The following is a 24,157-nucleotide window of genomic DNA, read 5'->3' as shown; positions in this document are numbered from 1 at the left end:
TTGAACATCAATAACTGGTGAAAATTGATAGAATATTACAGTCATCCACATGATTTGTTCTCGAATTCTGTGTACATCGTACAACGTAATGTTAGGAACGGAATGACTAATGTGCAGCAGTTTTGATGTAATAATCAACAACCTTTTTTTTCTGTATTCGTCAGATGTGGTATGTGTCTTCAATGGGATGCCGTGACCACTAATCATTTTCAAGAGCTGACATTTGATAACTAGACGTGAAAAAGAGCTGGCATCACTGATAAGTTAGAAATGTGGTGGCTTGCTCAATGCTTCAGTGGCGCCACCATGACAAATGCAAGCACATTCCCAACTAAAACACTATTTGCGATGAATGTGATTGTGAGTGTTATGTCTGTTTGTCTGTAATTATACTATGTACACAGAAATTTGAAAAAAAATTGCATCATGGAGGTAATATTGTATCTGATTTATACAGGCGGTGGAATAGCCAGCACGCTACTTCAAAACAACCCAAATTTGGGTACAATCCACCCAGATCGGTCAAAACTGAACCTACCCAAAAATGGGTAAACTGTGTTGGGAGTGACAAGTTGACAAATGAACAACATTGACATTAATCCGATCGACGTTGTTCATTTGTCAGCTTGTCACTCCAAACACAGTTTACATATTTTTGAGTATGTTCAGTTTTGCCCGATCTTGGTGGATTCCGAAGTGGATTCTACCCAAATTTGGAAAGCTGTGAAATAGTGTGAGGCTTGGTGTGAGGGTTATTTGAAAAATGTATAATCTGTCAAATTTAAGTGAAAATTCATCACATAGAACACAACCTAAAAAGCATCTTCAAGTACAGAGAATAAATAATAGTTACCATCATGTTTTATTCATATTGTAAAACGCCACCCATATAAATGCGAACCATTAGTTGACCTCACTAATGGAATTATATTAGAACCTTTTTATTTATGATTTTATAATTCGAGATATACTCCACGTAAAGTTGATCGATAATACAAAACCATCCATGGTTTCTGACTACCACAACCATTACCATCAAAGTTCTCATACAATACACGCTAACTTGAAAGTACCCATTAATGAGTAAAATTTTACCCATTTTAGAGAAAAGTGGCTTAACTCATGAAATTAGTATAACCGACTTTACTCATTAAGGAATATTCGACGAAAACTTCAGAAAATGGGTCTTTTTTATTCTTGATGCTTTTTTTGTTCATGAGTAAAAAGTACTCATTTTATTGAAATTTTTACGTTAGGTGCATACTGCCATCAAATATAAAACCAAGTAGTACCTTTTGAAAAAATGAATAAATATTAATCATTAAAACGCTTTATATTGTTTATTGGCTCGGAATCAGGTGATCGAATTCTGCATGAAACACTGCCGAAATCTCAAAACCGGGCATCATCTTCAGTATCAGCCGACGTGTTGCAATATTCAGGGGAAACAAGTTATCTGGTTGATAATAGTGTTCACCTATCGAGTCACAGTGGTTCTTCCGTATGAGTCTTTCGTATAAGTTCGTTGTTTGGATGCCGTCCATCGACTGAGGATCCGGAACCATTCGCTTGTTAATTTCAGTTTCTTCTTCTTAGATCCCCACTATCCTGAAATAGGACACATTTTTTTTTAGAATATCTTAATTTGCTTGATAATTCCACTTATATTCCTTACCTCCAAACAATCCACTCCAGTTTGTACCCAGGAAGACAATGCCATTCTTTCCATAGCTGCAGAAGTCGCGCAAATCCCGGACACGTAAAATTTCCACTTGATACGCGAAGATGGCGTCACTTTTATAATTAAAACCATAATGAATATTTTTAACACATTTTTAGGGCTAGAATATATTTTTCCAAATGAATAAAAAGTACCCGTTTTTATTATTTTGAAAATACCCATTTTTTGACAACTTAGAATAAATTTAAAGAATGAGTAAAAAAACTCATTTAACGGAAGCTTTTGTGTTAGCGTGTAAGTAAAACTATACACGGTAAGAAAAAAATACTCAAAATTAAGTTAAAAAAAAACTCAACGTTGGGTTCTATTATTTGAGGTCCGCCGTTGAGTGAATCAGAAAAGCGGCGTTGGTTAAATTTTACTCAACTATTGAGTAATAATAAATGAACTCAAATATAAGTTTATTTTCATTGAGGTTGCTCTTATGCGCCTTTAACCATTTCATTTTCACAAGCGTTGATAGACGAGTGGTCAACACAAGGGCCCCGTAATCTCAACGTCCATAGTTCGGGTTCAATCTGCTCCGTTTTATTATTTTTTTGTCAACTTGAGTTTTCTTCTTTAACTTAATTTTACCTAGCCCCACGGAAGCCACATGATGAGTGAAAGGAACTCAATTTTGGGTACTTGTTTCTTACCGTGTATTTAGATACTATAGATTCCATAGATAAGCGGAGGAAAAGTCTAGATAGAGCTGGAATTAGGGCGTAACAGCTTTTGTAAACAATGACTTCTCTCGATGATTTCTCTAAAGTCATGCCTCTCCCTGGCAAATCTACATCACCATCGAGTAGAGGAAGACTTCTCCTACCCGATGGATATACACGAAACGAAAATTAATTATTTGATTCATGTGTTTCACTTATACATTTTTGCCAAAACATCAGCCTTATACATTCCATAAGACAAACCACATAGGTCCTATTAGAATGCATAAAAGGTATGTGTGACCGCTTATACATTTAATTTGACACATGATCTTCATTAACTTTTTGCAAGGCGTCTGCTTATTAGTTGACTTATACATTTTATGAATAATCAGCAATAGCAATTTGCCAAAAGGTATAAGGAGATTTCTATCCGTGTATTGGTTTGTGTTGACGTGCCTTGAATTCCTAGAAATCAACGAGAGAAGTCATTGTTTACAAAGGCTGTTACGCCCTAATTCCAGCTCTATCTAGAAGTATAATGTAGCCAAACGAACTGTCAGCTAGTGTAGCCAAACAAGCATGACGTCATCATGGTGTTGTTTGAGGGGGAAGTATTGTAATATTATGAGCACATAACGCTTTCCACACTCCACATTCCGATTTATTTCGTGGACAACGGAAGAAGGAAAGATAAAGCAAACCATTCCTCAGTGGCAGTAAGATCATTTATTTTTCATGGTTGCCAAAACAACTTTTTGTCCCTTCGCTTATCTATGGAATCTATTGTATCTATAAGTAAAACAGGTTCTAATATAGTTCTCTTTCCGAAAATGAATGGAGAAAACAAAAATTTGGAATGGTAATGGTTCTTAACAACCCATTATTTGTAAGGTTCACTTCCAAAAAAACATAATATATAAGGTTAAAACTTTATCACAAAAACGTTCACGTAAAGTTCCTTAAAAATTTCAATTAAAGTTTAGCAGGGATTATAATATTATTTTTTAATCATTTTCGGTAAGATCACGTTATGGTTCGTGATTATGCGGGCATGTAAGTGTAATAAATAACAAGAGAAACAACATATTATTGATATAAATTCATACCGCAATCGAATTTCCATTACAGACGGTATAGTAAACACAGACCGGCGGATACGAATCTAGCGGAGCCAAACGAACTGTCAAAATGTTGAGCCAAACGGACAAACGAATAATGTGTGGAGAGTATTGTAATCCCGAACATGGTTTTCCGTTTGTATTATGTTTTTAATGATAAAAAAAACTTTTAATCTTCTTGGTGTCTTGGGTGCACTTATTCTTTATAATGCAAGAAATAAGCGCACCGAAGACACCAATAACATGAGACGTAAACGAGCACTTTTATCACACTTTTTATTAAGTTAAAATGCGATCATGCGAAGTACGCAATAGATACACATTGATCTAACACACAAAATAATCACTATTTGATCTCACAGAACTTTATTTTTGACACTGTTGACTCTGGGTTCTATTTTAGACAAATTGGTTACATTCAAGATTCTCCGGAAGATTTGATTGCATACTTGTATCATTAACGGATTGAGAATAATAAACAAAATCGGCACTATTTTCGCCGTCATGTTCATCCGGGTGTAGGAAAATTTCGTCGAAAGCTTTGTTGTTAGGTCTTCACTTGTGAAAAATAAGTTTACTTACGCTACAAAGTCGGTTACTTCCGACTATTCGAAAATCTTCCGGCAGTCCGCAAAACAGTTTTCATTGGTTCAGAATGCCATTCTTCGCGGGGAATCGGAAAAACCCAACATTTTTATGCCATAGTGGGAATTATTCATACAACCCTAATATAAACACTTCATTTTCAAACCAAAATTATAGCTTTTTTACATAACAGCTTGCTGCACTGAATACGAGTCATTCTATGTGTAAGCATTTGCAAACGTTGCTAGACAATAGGAAAAATAATGTAAAAATAACCGTGCTGCCATTTTTACGGAATTTCTATCCGCCGGTCTGTGTTTACTACACAGCAAAAAAAGTTGTTGAATATTACATCGAAACTGCTGCAACCAGGTCAATCCATCGGTTGTGTAATATATCACATTGTACGATGTACATCGATTTTGCGAACAAAATTACATCCATTAATGTAATATTGTATCTGCTTTTTGCTATTACATCATTATTTCATACATCAGCTTGAATTACGTTGATCGATATTACATTTTTTTTTGCTGTGTATACCGTCTGTAATTTCCATTATAAGTTTTAGTTAAAAAAAATTCGTGCCCAAAAATCTGGCAATGTGGCATCGCTGAATGTAACCCTGATTGTTGACGAAAGCTTCGAATTTGACATTTCCAGTTCAAACCAAAACAACAAATTCAAAAACACGGCGCGCCTTCTACAAACAGTTTGGTACGGAATGCATTAGCAGCAATCAAAATTCAATTAATTTTGTGTCTGGCAATAATTTAAACTGCGAATGCGTTACAATGACCAGCAGGAATTGTCCAACAGATGTTCTCGCTGAAACTCAAAATTTATCACAACGCATGCGAGCAGCATACGATGGTAAGACAGGATTTGCATTTGCTAGCGCAACTGTAAAAATATACCTTCTTTTGCAGTATCTCAGAGCTCCACCATAATCGGAGATGCCGCCATTTCCTTGGACACCCTCCGGATGAACCTTGCCTCCTTGATCGAGCAGGCGAAGATCCGTATCCACAAAGCCAGTGTTAACCAAACGGCACCGCTGACGGAGAAACAGGCCAAACTTCTGAACGATGCCATCTATTCGGCAAGCTCGATCCTACGAAAGGAGGAACAACTGGCGAGTGGCCAGAACAGGAAACGCGGAGACGCAGATACGACGGTGGTCAGTGGGGATAATTTCCAGGAACAGATGACCAACTTGAACAAACAGCTGAATGCCGTTTCGATAGAGATGGCCAAACTGAAACGGGCCAACGATAACATCATGAACATCTACTCGAACTATATGCTGGAAAATGAGGAATGCGATTCTGAAGAGGACGACGGTGAGGATGAAACCGATAGCAATGAGGAAAATAATACGATTTATAAGCGTTGTTGAAGATGGCAAGGTGGGTCTTTATTTTGTTCGTACATGTATGTTTATTATATTGGGAGACTGAGTACAACTAGGTAAACGGTTGTTTTGATTTGCGCAATATCACAGCTGCCTGTGTAGACTTTAGAAAATTGTCTATCGTTCGTTACCATCATTGTTTGTCAAAACGTGTCAAGTACAGGCTAACGTTTCGCTAAATTAATACAAAAATGCCTATTATCGTCATGGTTCAGAGCATCGTTTGACAAAAATTGAGCTCTGGACTGATAGACTTTCAAGCCTATACTGCAAGGAGACTTTCAGCCCTGGGCTGGTTCGTCTCCAGAAGCACTATTGAGATGACAAAAGTCACATCTGATTTGCACCCGACGAAAACGTGACTTGTCACCTCACTAGTGACTCGACTCGCAGAATAGACCTGTTTGTTTGCCTCCCTCCTGACGATAATTGGCAAAGGTATTGCCGAAGCTATTTACCTTACTTGGAAATTATACAAAGCCATTTCCCATCACTCTTTTCACCTAACAGCTACGTAAAATTGTGAACTACTCAAGAACTGTTGTACTTTCCTTCTGAAACTCAAAACACCGCTCATTTTACCACATTTTATTTAAACATATTTTTTTTTACAAAAGTAACATACAATGTACAAATATGGGAGATTTCAGCAATTGAATAATTGTCGACAACTTGTTTTACTCAGATCAAAGGTTGATATGTGTGACTGGCCAATCACAACACTGTCGTTTTACAACCGCTTTTCCATTCTCAAATCAAATTGAGCTGTGCAATTTCGAATATTTTATCACCCAATTATCTGCAGTGCCGATGTGATATGTGCCGTGTGCCGTGTGCCGATGAGAAATTATTGTTAACATAACAGAATAAAAAAAAAATACTATTTCAATAAATACTCATTTCATGGGAAAATTGTAGCTTAACAGCTAATGAGATTACTCACAACTTACTTCTTAACAACTAGTCAGTAGATCTGTTGTGTTCGTTTAGTATTTGTTATTGTTATCTTTTTTTTTCTTCTATTTAACAGCAAACTACAGGAAATGCGTATATTTTTTGTAGTTGTTTTTTTTTATCAATCTGCACCTAATGCCGTTGCAAAGCTATTTGTTCTAGAGTTTTCTACTCAATAGCATTTGCAGTAGTTTTCTTTGTTTGTGACTTCCCATTGAATCGAAACATTTTATCAAAAGACTGTCGGTTTTGTGTATATTCCAGGAAGACCATTCAGATATTGAGTATGCTATCACGACTACAAGAGGTGATTCGTGATACATTTAGCGAAATGGGACATGATATCTTCTTTTGACTTTTTATTTACCCGAATGATTGGGAATGAGATGATGGTGTTTGATTTTCTATAAAAAAAAACTTCTTTGAGCTTAAGCTGTTTCGTGCTATGCCTTGCTAGAGCAGATAACAGAACGATAGTTATGAGGCCTGCACAATGCTTACAATGTTCCGTGCCGAATTGCTTTCGCCCTCTGCGAAAGCAAAATTTTCATCCCTAACGTTGAGCCGCACCGTGGACCATTCACTTCTTAGGTGAATAGTAATACTTGACTGGTAACGCCTTAGGCGTAATTATTTCATCATCCTGTAGAAGAACATCGTCCTCGCTGCCGTTCTGCTCGGTGAACTCCAACGGCACAATCTCCACGTCGGCACTCGTCGTGTAGAATAACGTTCGATGGGTTGTCGACGAGGATGGCTCCACTTGATTGGTCTCCGTCGTGTACACATCTCCAGTTTCCTCGGGAACGTTCTTGTCGGTGTTTTTGATCTCGGTCAGTGCAGTGACTTCATCCTTGATCAATTCCGGGTAGAGCACATCGTTCACGTAGAACATGGTTCCCAGGTTGTAGACGAACACTTCCGATTCCACTATCTTGGCACTGTTGACCGTTACATTGTTGTCGAATGTGCGATGGATTTTCACCGGAGTGCCACCGATCGTTTCCAGAACCTCACCGTCCTTTAGGTCCCGATCGTACAAGCGACCTTTGATGAAGTGATTCAACAGTAGCTTGACTCCTTTCTCCGAGGCCAGGACGTTATCCGGGAGAACATCGAAACTGTACCGTTCGAATGCTTCATCCGTCGGTACGAAGAAGGTATAGTTCGAGCCGGAGATGAACTGGGCGATTTCTGCCGTGTTCAGGAAGCGGGTGATCTGCGTAAAACGATTGTCCCGTTCCAGCGCTAGGAAGGAGTGCGATAGGAATTGGGCACCGAACCACGGGAAGGCCAACAGTGGAGGCGTTTCCTTGTCTTTGTGCATCTGAAAGAGTAGTTTCAAGTTGGTGAAAGAAGATATTCGAACTATATAGGCAATAGTTTACCTGATGAAGTCGTGACACAACGGCTTCGGAAACGAACAATACCTCGGATGTAACGAAGACTTCAATTCTGTTGGAAAGCGTGTAGTCGTAGATGATAGAGACATTATTTGCGGTGGGTGTTGCTGTGGAAAAGGATCGGATTTCAACATCCAAATTTTAGTCCAATTCTATCAATCAATACTCACGTTTCCCTCTAAGTACAACGTACTCTCCTCCGAGAGTCTTGAATTTCTGATCCTCGGACATTCCCCTTAGATCAGCCATCCGCAGTGGAAGCCCCACCCGTATGAAATGGTTTCGCAGCACGCTTTCCGTAAACTCCTGCACACTGAACGGATAGAATCCCCAATCGATCGGATGCCACCGTTGGAATGCCGTGTCCGAAGGGATCAACACCATGTACGAAGCGTCATCCAACAGCTGGCTCAAGTTGCTGTTCGATAGGAAGTGCTGGAACACCTTCGTTCCGGACTTCATGCTGGCCAGGAAGTTCATCAGCTGCTGCCCGATGCGGTTCTCCTTGTTGGCGGCCAGCTCTTTGGTGGCATTTTTCATCTCCAGCCTCTGCGGTTCGTTGTATCTGAAAGATGGAGAACACTATCGTGAGAACCAAGGGCGTAACCAGGTTTCGAGCTAGGGAGGGGCAGTAAAAAAGTTTCTTTGGAAAATTTGGCCGAATGCCATTTCACCGAACGCCATTTCCCCGAAAGCCTTTGTGTTGCTGAGTTTAGGGGGAGGGGGGAGTTGCCCCCACTGTTCACCACGACGAAGGAACTCGCGTTGCTCAGGAATGAGCTGGCAAAAAATCAAAGCCATCCGCTGTTCAAGCTGTGCAGCACAGGGATCAAAATCATCTTGTGCTCGACGCTGGCAGACTACAACCATAGAGGTAACTCTAAGACCAGAAGGTCTCGAAGAAACGTGCTCAACTTTTTCGCTCAGCTCTGGTACCCTCATCGGTCCCAAGCTAATCGATGCACCCCTCGTAACATAGGAAAATCCAGGAGCCCCTTATTTTATCTGTCAAACTTTCATAGCGAATCAAAACAAACATAGTGTAGTACTAGAATTGCGACTATAATGGGGTACGTTAATCGATTTGCTTGGGACCAATAGGCTAGTCAAGTAGTGAGCCAATTTTAAATCGTTAGTTTCCACCAGTTGCTACAACGCTGCTAGAACTTTTCTTCAGCTGAACCGGTTCGAGTTCTACACTCACGACGTCCCTGGAAGAAAACCACTGAAAATGGTGATCCGTGGTCTTCCAAATCTCCCTGTTGCGGAGAGTAAAGCGGAATTGGAGCAACTTCATCTGCAACAAATCAACAGTTTTCCCATTGCGAGACGTGCATTCCGGGACCAGCTGTACCTGTTGCACTTCGATAAGGACTTCACCAGTGTGGCTGCTCTGCGGCAGATTCGCGTGCTGTTCAACATCGTGATTCAGTGGGAGCAGTATCGCCCTCGGCACCGTGACGTGACACAGTGCACTTATTGTCTGGCATTTGGGCACGGTATGAAAAATTGTCACATGAAGGCTCGTTGTGGCAAATATGCTGGGGTTTACAATACTACCAACGAGACTACCAACAATCAATACGAAACTATCGATTTGAAATTGGCTCACTACTTGACTAGCCTATTGGTCCCAAGCAAATCGATTAACGTATCCCATTCTAGTATAAATTCTAGTAATACACAATGTTTGTTTTGATTCGCTATGAAAGTTTGACAGATAAAATGAGGGGTTAGTGGATTTTTCTATGTTTCGAGGGGTGAATTGATTAGCTTGGGACCGAAGATAGTACCAGAGCTTAGCCAAAAAGTTGAGCACGTTTCTTCAGGACCTACTAGTCTTAGAGTTACCTCTATGATACTACCATAGAGGTAACTCTCGTTACTCGTAACTTCGATCCTTGTTTGGACCCTACCCGAGGTAATCCTTCTTGGATATCGATTTGGAAAATTCCTCTTCGATCCTTCAGATTCTTATAGTAATCTGCTTGGAAGTAGATTTGGATAAAAAATTTACTGCCGCCATGGCGCCTAAACGCAAAAGAAAGGGGCAAACTCTTGACCCCCCTTCTGAAGAAATTAATTTGAGTAATCAATTTGATTTGCTCACGGATGATGAGAATGATCCATCATCCAAGAAAAATTCTAGTAAACTTTCCCGGCTTAATGCCAAGAAGGAAAAGATTCCCCCTATTGTGATAACCACTACCGATTTCCATGCTCTTCGCATGGAACTTTTGAATTTCGTGAAAGTTAAGTTTTCACTACAAATTGGACGTCGGGGTGAATGCCGTGTATTGGCTGAAACCTTGGACGGATTTAAATGTCTTCTCAAGTATCTTACTGAGAAGAAGCACAAATTTTTTACTTACGACACCAAAACTGAACGTGTGTTCAAGGTTGTCATGAAAGGACTGCCCAGTGGTGAATCCCTGGATCAGATCAAAGATGAACTGGCAAAATTACTTGGAGTTGTGCCACTCCAAGTAATCAAAATGAAAATGAAATCCCGTCCTGGCGATTCGCGCAACGGGATTTCTAATGATTTTTATTTAGTTCACTTCAAGTCTAGTGAACTAAACAAGCTTAAGGCCTTAGAAAAAGCTAGCCTTATGCTCCATGTCCGAGTGAAGTGGGAACACTTCAGGAAGACTGGAGGAAATTTCCAAAACCTCACCCAGTGCCGTAAGTGCCAGGGATGGGGTCACGGAACTAAAAATTGCTACATGCCAGCTAAATGCATGAATTGTGGTGATTCCTCTCACGCAAAGGACGACTGTCCTGTTAAGGAAGATCCTAAGAAATTTAAATGTTCAAATTGTGGTGAAAACCACAAATCCAATTTTTGGGAATGTAAGACTCGCAAAGCGATCCTACAATCTCGTTCTAACCGTCAGGTAGGAAACGCTCCACGTTTCCGACCAGGTACAAATTCCTCTGCTGTTAACAACGGTCAGCGAGGAACAAATTCTACATTCGTACCCGTAGGTACAAATATCTCCCCTGCTTCAAATGTTTCATCTGTACCTACTCCCCTCGCTGCTAACAATGTTCAGCGAGTTAATGGAGCTACCTATGCTGCTATTGCAGCGGGTAGAAATCAAAATACTAACCAACGTTCTAATGGAAATTTTGACAATTTTGACTTAGGAAGCATTACTGCCCCCAAAATGGAATTTTTACAGAATTCATTAATTGACATGATTTCTGATATGCTTAAATCTAACTCCATGTTTGATGCTATTCAAACTGGAGTAAAATTTGCAAATAATATTGTCATGACTTTAAAATTCAGTAATGGATTTTAAAGCATTAAATATTGTAAATTGGAATGCTCGATCTCTTAAAGATAATGAAGACGAGCTATTTAACTTTTTAAGAGTTCATAACGTGCATATTGCCGTTATAACTGAAACGTTCCTTAAACCTGCCCATAAGGTTAAGAAGGACGCAAATTACTTGATTTATAGAAATGATCGTCTTGATGGACACTGTGGTGGCGTTGCCATCATTATTCATAGACGAATCAAACATAAAATTCTTTCTTCATTTGAAACCAAAGTTTTTGAAACTTTGGGGGTTTCTGTTGAAACAAAATTTGGACAACTTACGTTTATAGCTGCCTATTTGCCATTCCAATGCGTAGGCCAGCAAAAGAATTTTCTCAAGGGTGACCTCCAGAAACTTACCCGTCATAGGTCTAAATTCTTCATTATTGGTGATTTTAATGCAAAACACCGCTCATGGAATAATGCTCAAAGCAATTCCAATGGTAATATTCTGTTTGATGATTGTTCTGCAGGTTATTACACTATTCAATATCCAAACAGCCCAACATGCTTTTCTTCTGCAAGAAATCCCTCCACTATTGATTTGGTCTTAACTGATTCATGTCAACTTTGTAGCCAATTGGTTACCCATGCTGACTTCGGTTCTGATCACCTTCCAGTAACTTTTGAAATATCCCAAGAAATAATTTGTAATCCCAACAGCTCTACTTTCAATTACCATAGAGCTGATTGGGAGCAGTATCGAACATTTATGGAATATAACTTCGATCCAAACATTCCTTTGCAAACCAAAGATGAAATTAATTCTGCTCTTGAATCTCTGACTACTTCTATAGTTGAAGCAAGAGCTGCCTCAGTACCAAAATGCGAGGTTAAATTCGATTCAATTATAATAGACGATGATCTTCAGCTCTTGATCTGTCTTAAAAATGTCCGTAGGAGACAATATCAAAGAACACGCGATCCTGCCATGAAAGTTATCTGGCGGGATTTGCAAAAACAAATTAAAAAGCGATTCTCTGCCCTGAGGAACAAAACTTTTGAAAATAATATTTCTAAATTAGACCCGAGTTCCAAACCCTTTTGGAAACTCACAAAAATTTTGAAGAAACCTCAAAAGCCTATTCCAGCGCTTAAAGAAGGTGGTAAAATTTTGATCACAAATTTGGAAAAAGCTCAGAAACTTGCTAAGCAATTCGAGAGTTCCCATAATTTCAGTTTGGGTCTTACTAGTCCTATTGAGAATCAGGTTGCTCGGGATTTTCTGAATATTTTCTCTCGGGAAAATATTTTTGATGATTCCTGGGGGACTGATTTGGACGAAGTAAGGTCTATAACTAAAAATTTTCAAAATATGAAAGCTCCAAGTGATGATGGAATTTTCTATATCCTCATCAAAAAACTCCCAGAGAGTACCTTGTCTTTCTTGGTAAAATTATTTAACAGATGTTTCCATTTGGCATACTTTCCTGATAAATGGAAAAATGCAAAAGTTGTTCCAATTTTGAAGCCGGATAAAAATCCAGCTGAAGCTTCTAGCTACCGTCCAATAAGTTTGCTTTCTTCAATAAGTAAACTTTTTGAAAAGATAATTTTAAATAGAATGATGCTTCACATCAATACGAACTCAATTTTTGCAGATGAGCAGTTTGGATTTCGCCATGGGCATTCAACTACTCATCAACTCTTAAGAGTTAACAATTTAATTCGTTCAAACAAATCTGAAGGCCACTCAACTGGAGTTGCTCTTCTAGACATAGAAAAAGCATTCGACAGTGTTTGGCATGAAGGTTTGATTGCTAAATTGAAAAAGTTTAATTTTCCACTTTATATTATGAAATTAGTTCAAAATTATTTAACTGACAGAACTCTGCAGGTAAATTATCAAAATTCCAAATCTAATCGACTACCTGTTAGAGCAGGAGTTCCTCAGGGTAGCATTCTTGGGCCTATATTGTATAACATTTTCACTTCGGACCTCCCTGATTTGCCTCAGGGTTGCCACAAATCTTTGTTCGCTGATGACACAGGCATTTCCGCTAAAGGAAGAAGTCTTCGTGTTATTTGCAGCAGACTGCAGAAAAGTTTAGATATTTTCTCTTCTTATTTACAAAAATGGAAGATTTCTCCCAACGCTTCCAAAACTCAACTTATAATATTTCCACATAAGCCTAGAGCTTCGTTTTTGAAACCTAGTAGTAGTCACATAGTCACTATGAACGGAGTTCCAATTTCCTGGTCAAACCAAGTGAAATATCTTGGATTAATACTTGACCAAAAATTAACTTTTAAAGATCACATTGAGGGCATTCAAGCCAAATGTAACAAATATATTAAATGTTTGTATCCTCTTATAAACAGAAAATCCAAACTTTGCCTGACGAATAAACTTCTAATATTTAAACAAGTTTTTAGACCGGCCATGCTTTACGCTGTGCCAATATGGTCTAGTTGCTGCACTACCAGGAAAAAAGCACTTCAAAGGATTCAGAACAAAATTCTGAAAATGATTTTGAAGTTGCCTCCCTGGTACAGTACTACCGAAGTACATAGAATTTCGAATGTTGAGACTTTAGCACAAATGTCCAACAAAATAATTAATAATTTCAGGCAAAAATCGTTGCAATCCTCAATTGCAACGATTAATTCCCTTTATACTTAGATAAGATTTAGTTTTAGTTTTTAGTTTTAAGATATCAATTGTTATACTGACATGCAGGTTAAAAAACCTGTTTAAAATACTGAATTGCCAAGACATGAACAATGTAAAAACACTTAGATATATATCATAACAATTAAGGCTGGTACGTTACTGCAGTAACTGGAGCACCTAGGTTAAAATGAAATGTAATTTATTTTAAATTTAGAACAAATAAAGAGTTAAAAAAAAAAATAAAAAAAGGGGTTATTGGTTTTTCAAGGGGTGAATCGATTAGCTTGGGACCGAAGAGAGTACCAGCATAGAGGTAACTCTAAGACAAGAAGGTCACGAAGAAATGTGCTCAACTTTTTGGCTCAGCTCTGGTACTATCTTCGTTCCCAAGCTAATCGATGCACCAGTCGAAACATAGAAAAATCCACGAACCCCTCATTTTATCTGTCAAACTTTCATGGCGAATCAAAACAAACATTGTGTAGTACTAGAATTTATACTAGAATGGGATACGTTAATCGATTTGCTTGGGACCAATAGGCTAGTCAAGTAGTGAGCCAATTTAAAATCGTTAGTTTCGTATTGATTGTTGATCATAATCTTACACACCACCAAGACACTACCTGAACAGCTTCGTGCAGTTATGACCCTCGTGCAAAAGTATGGACCGTGAAGCCATCAAAATAGCCAACTGGAACGCTTGCTCGCTCAAGAGCAAAATCATTGAGTTCGTTGATTTCCTCAATGAACATAGCATAGACATCGCCGTCATCACCGAAACACACCGGAAGCTGGATATAAATGTTCACCTCCCCAATTCTCGGCTCGGACCAGCTCTTGCGGAGGAGGAGTGGCTATCGCATTAAGGAGAAATATTGGTTGTCGACTGCTACCGAGTTTCCAGCTGATGATGATCGAAGCGGTGGGTGTGAAAGTCTCCACTCCTGTCGGCCCTATTACCTGCAAGAGGTTCACTACACCATAAGAGCGTCGAACTTTCCCACCCGCTTGAGCCGGTCTGGCGTACACTCCACCATCGACATCTTCGTCAGCAACATGGGAGACAACATCTCGCAACCTATGACCCATCAGGAGCTGAGTTCGGACCACTATCCGGTGGTGGCCTCATCCGTCAGCCGATTCCATGCTTCCCGACGACCGAAGACGTTGACCGGTGTCTGCATTCCATCGAGGAGGCCAGTATTCAGACAGGTGAGCAATACTCTGAACCTTGACAGATCTACCAAATACCTTATAAGACTCCGTAACACCATCCGAAGGCAGTACCAACAAAGAAGAATACTAATATGAAACAGTCGGAAGAAAAACTTTATATTTTAGTGTCCTCTCACGGTCCCTTTCATCCAATGAATACCCCCCGTATACAAGGTAGTTTTGTGGTTTTGCTGCCCCTTCGATAGAGATAAAATTTTGCGCTCTTTTTTATCAAAACGAGCTAGTAGTTAGGTAGGTTTTTACTTTTTTCAATTCAAACAAAACACACCCCCCTAAAGGGGTATTCTGTGAACTAGAATATCAAATTAAACAAAGATGAATAGCCAAATAGGCTAATCAATTAAAATGTTAAATCAATGTGTAAACCATAATCAACAGAAATAAACATAATTTTACTACTACTACCTTTGTTTACAAACAAATGATGTGGAGCTGTTAAATAGTGGCGCTTATTTCCAAGGGGGGAGGTGGCTGTCAAATACGAACAATCGTCTCCTACCTCGCATAACTGGTTCCAAACGTATGCAAGCCATAAGAAACCTACAGCAGGGTTTGTTTACGTTTGGAACCAATTTCATACAAGAATGATCAGTAGGCTGATTTGACAGCACGTCCCTCCCCAGCTTATTCCTGCTTACACTACACCGGTGCTACACCGCAAAAACGAAAACGACAAAAGTTGACGTGCTTTCCAGTTCCCAATGATGAGCTTCAATGTAATAATCAATAAAAAATGAAACTAATAATCTATTCTAGTATTCCAGTATTCCAGTGCGACGAAAAGTGCGAAAACGATAATAAAAGTGAAATCGGCCAAACATCATATTTGAAATCACCTACATCAGCATCCCGCAAGAGGACATGATAAAGCATACGTTGTATACAAGCACCCCGAATAAAACGTATGACTCGTCTAAATTTGCATAGCATTTGCAATGTAAAATTAGACGAATTATACGTTGTATTCGGGGTACTCGTATGTATGTTAAGAGTATAATAAATATTTACACACTTTGTTCCAATAAATGAATTTCTGTACAACACTAAACACACCAGTCCTAAACAGAGATAGACATGTGAGTACCTGAAGTAGAATGAGTTGTAGTAGTAAAAGTAGGAAGTGTATTTTGCGCTCTCTTATCTCTCTTATCTATCCTCACACACAGGTAGCATTTCCTATACACTGTGTTAGGTAGCCGTAGCACACGAAATTTATTATATCATCAGTTGAAATAGATCCACAATTCAAACCAGACCGTGTTGCATTTCTTCAAGTGAAGTGAGCTTTGCTGAGCATCAACCACGTGCCACACAACTTTTTCCAGAACTTTCCATTGTTTGTGCTGTTAGCGTCAGTAGGACCATCTCGGACTATCTCGTTTGTCGTCGTCTCGTCGTGTCGTTGAAGCTGGTGACAACTGGATACAAATTAGTGACCATACACCCAGAAAGTTCCGTCGGGTCACTGGTTAGAAGCTAACCTCAAACAGTGAGGGCAAGGGAAGCACGTGGACTCGCAAGTGAAGTCTATCTTCAGGTGGGTATTATTTTTTTTTGTTCGGAAAAGTGCGCGTTCGGTAATGAAGAAATTGAGTTTGCGGAAAAGCTCTGTCCATCACAAAACTCTTGTGCGACGGAGGGAGAACATTCTCGGATCGGTCAAGCTGATTCAACGCTTTAACGAACAATATGACCCCGCCGCGCATGGTAATAAAGAAGCGTTGAGGATCGATCGCCTCGACGAGCTGTGGCGGAAATTTGAAAGTGTGCAGGATGAAATCGAAGTGATTGAAGGCTTTCAAGAAGAATATGAATAATCTCGCGAGGAATTTCAAGACTTGTACTTTGAATTGAAAGCTTTTTTGATGGGGAAGCTTCCCAAAGAAGTTCCTGTTCAAAATGGACTTCCACCGCTCAGTTGCACCCCCTGTTCACCATGCGATGTCAGTCAAACTTCCAAAGTTGAAAATACCGGAATTTGACGGACAACCAGATAAATGGATAGAGTTTCACGACCTTTTCAAGGCGGTTATTCACTCCAGTTTACAGCTATCAGCTGTACAAAAGCTTCATTATTTGCGAAGCTCTTTGAAAGGTAATGCTTCTCGTCTTATTTCGTCCTTTGCGATTACTGCAGACAATTATGCAATCGCATGGAAAACTTTTTGCGATCGGTATGAAAATACCAACTATCTGGTGAACCAACACATTTCAGCACTGTTTCGTATTCCGTCAGTCCGGAAAGGATCCGCTTCTGCTTTGGCAGAGCTAGCGGATGAATTCAACCGCCAAGTTGGAATCCTCGACAAGCTTGAGGAACCCGATGCTCACTGGAACTACTTTCTAGTAGAGCGGTTGAGCAACTTTTTAGACGAAAAATTCCTTCTGGAATGGGAGACTCAGTGTAAGGAGGAAGAAGTTTCACAATACACCGATCTGTTTGAATTTATTCATAAGAGAACACGTACTCTACAGAAGTGTTCCGCATCATTCAACACTCAAGCTAAAACCGCTAAGAACAAATCTTCCTCATCTCACGTTTCGTGCGAAAACTAGTGTCTAAGCTGCAAACTAGCACAGCCTTTGATACAGTGTGACGTGTTCGTAAAATTAACATCGAAAAGTCGGCTTGACTTTGCCAAACGACAACGCTTGTGCATCAACTGCTTGCGGAGTTGGCACATAGCAAAGGATTGCCGCAGAATGTGCAGAACATACGGGAAGAAACATCACAGCATGCTCCATCTTCCACCGTTGACGTCAACATCGTCAATCGTTGATGCGTCGAATGATGAGCAGTCTTCCAGCACTTCCCAGGCGTGTACAGTCATCTGCCCTGATGCACCAGCTACCACTTCTCAAACGGAGATCTCGGTCGCAAATGCACCACCGGTTCCCCCAGACAATCGCGTCGGTCCATATTGCCCTCAAGAACCAGCCACCTCGTTGACACTGCCCGTGAAAGCACCGTATTCCCATAGAGGTAACTCTAAGATTAGAAGGTTCCGAAATAACGTGCTCAACTTCTTGTCTCAGCTCTGGTACTCCCTTCGGTCCCAAGCTAATCGATCCACCCCTCGAAACATAGGAAAATCCACGAACCCCTCATTTTATCTGTCGAATTTTCATAGCGAATCAAAACAAACATAGTGTAGTACTAGAATTTCGACTAGAATGGGAAACGTTAATCGATTTGCTTGGAACCAATAGGCTAGTCAAGTAGTGAGCCAATTTTAAATCGTTAGATACCACCGGTTGGTATTACCAGGACTAACCGTGTGTCTTCCTAGCCGTAGTGTCGATATTTCTCGGTGGAATGTTCCATATAATCTCCCGTTAGCCGCAGCAAATATCTCTAGCTGATCAATGTCCTATTTTACAGAAAACCGTATTAGGATACGCCGTATCTGGGAAGGATACAACCCAAGCTTTCGAGGCGATTGTTTGCCACGTGACCACTGACACAAGAGGAACAGTACGTCGAAGACCACTTCAATCGCACTGTGTCACGCGATGAAAGTGGACGTTACGTGGTGCGATTACAAGTCGGCTCTAAACCGATTTTTGATGATGGAGAAACGTTTCGCCAAGGACAACGAGCTGCGGGAAGAGTATACGACGTTTATGGAGGACTACATATGGCTGGGGCATATATATACAGCACCACGACGAAAACAAGAGTCGTGTTTGATGCCAACAACGTATATTTGTTATAAGTCAGGTAACACAGTCGGTCCAATAACCAGCATGTGATACCTTGAATCACATTAGAATTCAACAGCCAGTTCAATGGCAATTATTAGGAATAGCCAGGAACCCGCTGGTTACATCCAGTAATTTTTCGAGAACCCCCAGGGAAGTGGCCTTTTTCAGACTAGGATTAACTAATTTAGATGAGCTCAAAAAGCGAAGAGAGTTCGCAATGATTGCTTTTATAAACTATGTGATTTCGCAAAGAGTTAACAGCCCAGAAATTTTGGAAAATATTAATTTTTATGCTCCCACTCGCTCACTGCGGAATAGAAATTTGTTTAGCATCAACAATCAAAGAACAGACTATGCCAAAAATAGCCCACTGGATAGAATGATGTCTTGCTATAATACATACTCTGAATCTATTGACATAACAATGAATAAAAGTACGCTTGGAAAAACTTTCTTCGCGAGGTTAGCTAGGCATCAATAATAAAATATAAATGTTATACAAGTACTTGAAGTAAAATTGTAACAATTAGCGTTTAAGGAAAATTGTAAAACGGTCTACACTGATTGACGACAAATAAATACAAAAAAAACCATCATGCGATGCCTCAAATCACATCAGAATTAATCAATTTCCTCTATGTTCTATGTTTAAGAAAGTTGTGACTAGAAAAGTAAACAGAAAATCATTTTTATTTTTAAGTTTGTTCTGAGCTAACGGCTAACGCGACGAGATAACATCGATTAAAATCTGCTGCGTGTGAAGGAAATTTTAAGCAAATCGAAGCGCACCTTGCGGCCAATGCAGGAAACAACTGGGTCCAACCATAGAGGTAACTCTAAGATCACTGGGTCCCGAAGAAAATCATTATTATTTTTGGCTCACTCAGTACCAGAACAACGGTCCCAAGCAGTCCCAAGCTATTTCACTCACCCCTGCATGTTCTGCATGAATCCACACACCCCTGTTGTTATCTGTCAAACTTTCATAGCGAATCAAAACAAACATAGTGTAGTAATAGAATTTCAACTAGAATAGGATACGTTAATCGTTTGCTTGGGACCAATAGGCTACTAAAGTGGTGAGCCAATTTAAAATCGTTAGTTTCGTATTGATTGTTGGTCCAACCATGATACAAATAAGAATTAAAAGTTTTGTCAATTATTCAAACTTTTTTGTAAAATTAATGCCTTAATAGCAACAATCAATACGAAACTAACGATTTTAAATTGGCTCACCACTTTAGTAGTTTATTGGTCCCAAGCAAACGATTAACGTACCCTATTCTAGTTGAAATTCTATTACTACACTATGTTTGTTTTGATTCGCTATGAAAGTTTGACAGATAACATCAGGGGTGTGTGGATTCATGCAGAACATGCAGGGGTGAGTGAAATAGCTTGGGACTGCTTGGGACCGTTGTTCTGGTACTGAGTGAGCCAAAAATAATAATGATTTTCTTCGGGACCCAGTGGTCTTAGAGTTACCTCTATGTTAATAGTCTGCTAACATGAAGTTTACAACTTTTTGTATTATTTAACTACACAAAAAAAATGAATTTGTAACAAAACATTAATCTTGTGGGCGTTCTAAAGTAAACCATGTTGAGGATAAAATGAGTTAAAAGAGAATTATTTAATAAAAAAACATAATAACACCGAAATTCTTTGAAAAATTCTTTTAAAATATTAAATATTGTTTATCATTATAAAACGCTTTTTCTCTATAGTTAGGAGCTTTCAGAAGAATTTTCTTAGAACATATGGACTAAATTAGCACTAGGATAAGTAGGTCCAACGATGAGTCATTTTTGGATAGGTCCAACCAAAATGCATTACCCTAAAATAGAAACAATGGTTTCCTCTATTATTGGACCAAAATTGAGAACATCAACAACTATTAACAAATGTACCTATTAGAGGATAACAAGCTTAATAATTTACTTTGTAATTACACCAAAAAGCAATAAATTTTCCATAAAGTCTAGTACAAAAAATGTAGACTTATTTATTGAACTTTAATCAGTAAGCTTACTTTATATTTTGATATCCTTAATGTTTATCTATTTTTCAGAAAAATCAGGGAACTTATTTTTCATCATTGAGTCTACAGGGTGTCGACTACCTCTTCTTTCCTTTATTTAACGTCGGTCTCTGTTCCACAATCTAGAGCCAATCACCGACCGACATCGATTGCCATCCATTGACGGCAACCGAATGTGCTAGAAGGCAGCTTCTGCACCTGCGTAGGATATCGCACCCATTCAAACACACATGGGTCGGGACTAACGGCTTTTTATGCCTCAGAAAATCCCACCGACCTGGAAATGCAGGGAATTCTCTGTAAATTCAGGGAAATATTTCTCAATTCAAAAGTCAAAACGTGTTTTAGACTTAAACAATTTAAATCCGGGAAAAATTCCTTCGACTAGAATCGTTTTTTCAATAATCATAATTATACAGTGGTAGAGGCAACAATAGCTGCAACTCCCAAACCTACGACTAGATATCTAGATATGCCTCCCTTCAGATAACGACTTGAGTGCGGTACAATAGATAGAATTGTTTCCACACATCGTAGGTACATCAGCAAATCGGCGATCAGCTCTATTTGCCAGTGGTGGCGGAGGAGGGATACCCCTCACCATCCCTCTGCGGAGTTTGGTAAAAAGAGATAATCAACCCGATTCGTACCTTCCTCAAAGTTGTCCTTGCTCGCTTTCTACTCTCTATATACAGTTTTCACACTGCCGTACCAAAGATGAATACTAAGATGAAACTGTCGGAAGAAAAACTTTCTATTTTAGTGTCCTCTTTCACGGTCCCTTTCATCCAATGAATACCCCCCGTATTCAAGGTAATTTTGTGGTATTGCTGCCCCCTCGACAGAGATGAAATTTTGCGCTCATTTTGATCAAAACAAACACACCAAAATCAGAGGTGTCCCATTTTTTAATTACTCGATTAACAACTAATCGATTTTTTTTTTTCGTTCGTTGTGCTGCCATTTTTCCACCAATGAGAGTGCAGCACATGTTTGAAACGATCGGTGATGATCCTTTAGAGAAGTTAATACTTATATCGGCATGATCTAACCGATTACAAATATTTTACTTTTCGGTTCGTTAATCGATTAATCGATAATTCGAATGAAAATCGGCCATCACTATAGATGAATGTGAAACGTCATTTCAAATATATGGATCGTACATAAATAATGATACAATTTGAAAGGGACCGGGGCTCATCACAAATTACGTCCACACGGTAACTGAAATAAACCCGAGTGTTCACCGGTTGGCCGTACCCTAACGGAACTATCAACTCTATACTTTGATGTCATCATTTATCGTATAAAGTAACCACTTTAAGTCTGTTATCTGACGCTTAGCATCTTCAACTATATAATTATCATGGACAATTTCTTCAAGGTTCCGGGACGTATTTCTTTTCCAAGATTTGGTACTTGGAAAAATATTGAAGGCTGCGGACTTAACTTTTGACGTAGGACTACGTCTTTGATTTCTATATGGGGGTACACTTTGTGAAAACCGAAAATGGAACATGTAACAAATTAAGAAAGATTTTGAACGTTAATAACTCAGCTGCCCCTGGTCCAATTTCAATCATTTTATCACCAATCGATCAGAAATATGGCTACGCATCGATAACAATGCTTCCGAATGTTGATTTTCAACAAAAAACTATTGAAAAACTGGTAAATGTCCAGCATTGTCCAAAAACGTCGAATTAACTAACAACTCCACCAATTACCTACATGCATATGCTGCTTCCCCAGCACAGTCGTCAGAGAGTAGTAAGGAGACGAAACAAGTCGAAGTGGCATTCGCCTCCGATCCTCGGGCGCGTGCGAATAGGGAGGATGGAATTGCGTAATATTTTGCACACTCATCGCCATACCACACGCTCCCAACGACCACACCACTGTGTGGTGGTGTTCGGTCGTCGAAATTAGTAGCCGCAGTAGCAGTGCTTTCGGCGTGTGGCGTTGAAAGTTGTTCTCCAGTAACAACGAAAGGCTGCCTGCAAGCAGCGAGCTGCAGAGCCCACATAAGCAACCATCAAAGGAGGAAGAAGCTGCACCGCTATGCTATGGATCGGAATCAGTAGCTCTTCGTGAGTCGCTGCGGGTCGGTCATCTATGCCAAGCGTGTCACCCTCGCTCCAAACGACATACAGCTCGACAACCTCATCCGTGTTGAACACCCAGCTCAGAATTACTCAACCATCACTACAAAACGGTCCTTTTCAGGGCCACCAAAGATTTGTTAAAGAGTATTATTTGGACATTGGTCAAGGTCATCAGTTCCCGCAAGCAGCTAGCTATCAAGGCTCAACCTGGTCTCTATATAAGGTGTGGAATTGTAGGCCCGAATGTATTGGTGAGATTAATCATCGTCCGACCATTTTCCAGAACACGCTGGTAGGAAGTGTTAAAAATCCATATAGAATTTGAGAGAAGTGAGAATAATTCGCTTTGGGTGCATATTCAGTCCCCAGAAAGCCAATAAAATCAAATTTGTGAGAAAATTAGCTCTCACGAGTTCAATCTCTCGAAGTCCCTCCTTTTTTACATATTCTGTACAAACGATACTTTCCGCCCCGCCCATTCATATAATTTGGAAGGAAATCCTGTGAGGGGTGAATTGAATGCACTTTAATACCAATAGTTGCAATTTCCAAACCTACGACTGGATGCCTTCCTTCAAATAACAACTGAAGTGCGGTAAAAAATCAGTAGAACTGTTTCAAACACACAGTTGGTACTTGAGCGGGTCGGTTTTCATCTCTTTTTGCCAGTGGTGGCGGGGCGGGGACACCCCTCACCATCCCTCTCCAAAGGGGGAGTTTGGTAAAGAGAGATAAAAAAAAACCGATTTGTACCTTCCTTAAAAGTTGTCCTAGCTCGCTTGTCTAATATCTATATGCAATCTTCACACTGCCGTACTCTAACGGAACTATCAACTCTATGCTTTCATCTACTCCATCTATCGTATAAAAATTACCACTACAGTCTGTTATTTGAAATTAGCATCTTCAACTATGTAAATCGTTGACTTCACGTAGAATTAATACTAAAAACGTATAGTCAAAGCATTTAAAGTTTTTTTTTGTTCTTGATCTTTTGGCTACTGGCCAATAATTTTATTTCTCCTACCTCTGTTTACCTCAGCACAAAATGAGACCCTCACTCTTAAATTCCTCACACATTTTTACAGAGGGAAAGTGCTCGAACGATCAAAATAACAGGCCTCAATTCTTATAAAAGTATATCATGACTTATTTTCTTATTTGAAATTGGGTAAAATGGGTAATTTACTGACATTTTCTCAAGATGAAACCACCACCATTGGATTCCTCAGTCATTTTTACAGTAATACCACAGACAA

The 24,157-nt window shown here is 39.5% G+C and overlaps 2 protein-coding genes across 3 annotated transcripts in view; one reads left to right on the top strand and one right to left on the bottom strand.

Annotated features, from left to right (window-relative positions):
* Nucleotides 1-4,808: 4,808 nt before the first annotated feature.
* On the top strand, nt 4,809-5,550 carry LOC135703654 (uncharacterized). The gene is made up of 2 exons (XM_065224933.1): nt 4,809-4,967; nt 5,024-5,550. Exons 1-2 carry the CDS (start codon nt 4,889-4,891, stop codon nt 5,491-5,493), a joined length of 549 nt encoding a protein of 182 aa, XP_065081005.1. The 5' UTR covers nt 4,809-4,888; the 3' UTR covers nt 5,494-5,550.
* Nucleotides 5,551-6,081: 531 nt separating this feature from the next.
* Nucleotides 6,082-24,157, bottom strand: part of LOC135703726 (uncharacterized) — a 63,269-nt gene continuing 45,193 nt past the window's right edge. For both annotated transcript variants that reach the window (XM_065225027.1, XM_065225026.1), the window contains exons 4-6: nt 8,036-8,430; nt 7,851-7,972; nt 6,082-7,789 (exon numbers count right to left, since the gene is read on the bottom strand). In XM_065225027.1, the coding sequence (XP_065081099.1) occupies nt 7,043-7,789; nt 7,851-7,972; nt 8,036-8,430 (1,264 nt within the window). In that variant the 3' untranslated portion in view covers nt 6,082-7,042. The remainder of the gene's footprint in view (nt 7,790-7,850; nt 7,973-8,035; nt 8,431-24,157) is intronic.

The sequence above is a fragment of the Ochlerotatus camptorhynchus genome, unplaced genomic scaffold (genome assembly GCF_037179485.1).
Source record: "Ochlerotatus camptorhynchus isolate MF236.1 unplaced genomic scaffold, CSIRO-AGI_Acam_v1.1 ptg000220l, whole genome shotgun sequence".
Lineage (NCBI taxonomy): Eukaryota > Metazoa > Arthropoda > Insecta > Diptera > Culicidae > Ochlerotatus > Ochlerotatus camptorhynchus.
Note: the sequence above shows the minus strand (reverse complement) of the source record. Positions and strands in the feature narration are given on the sequence as shown.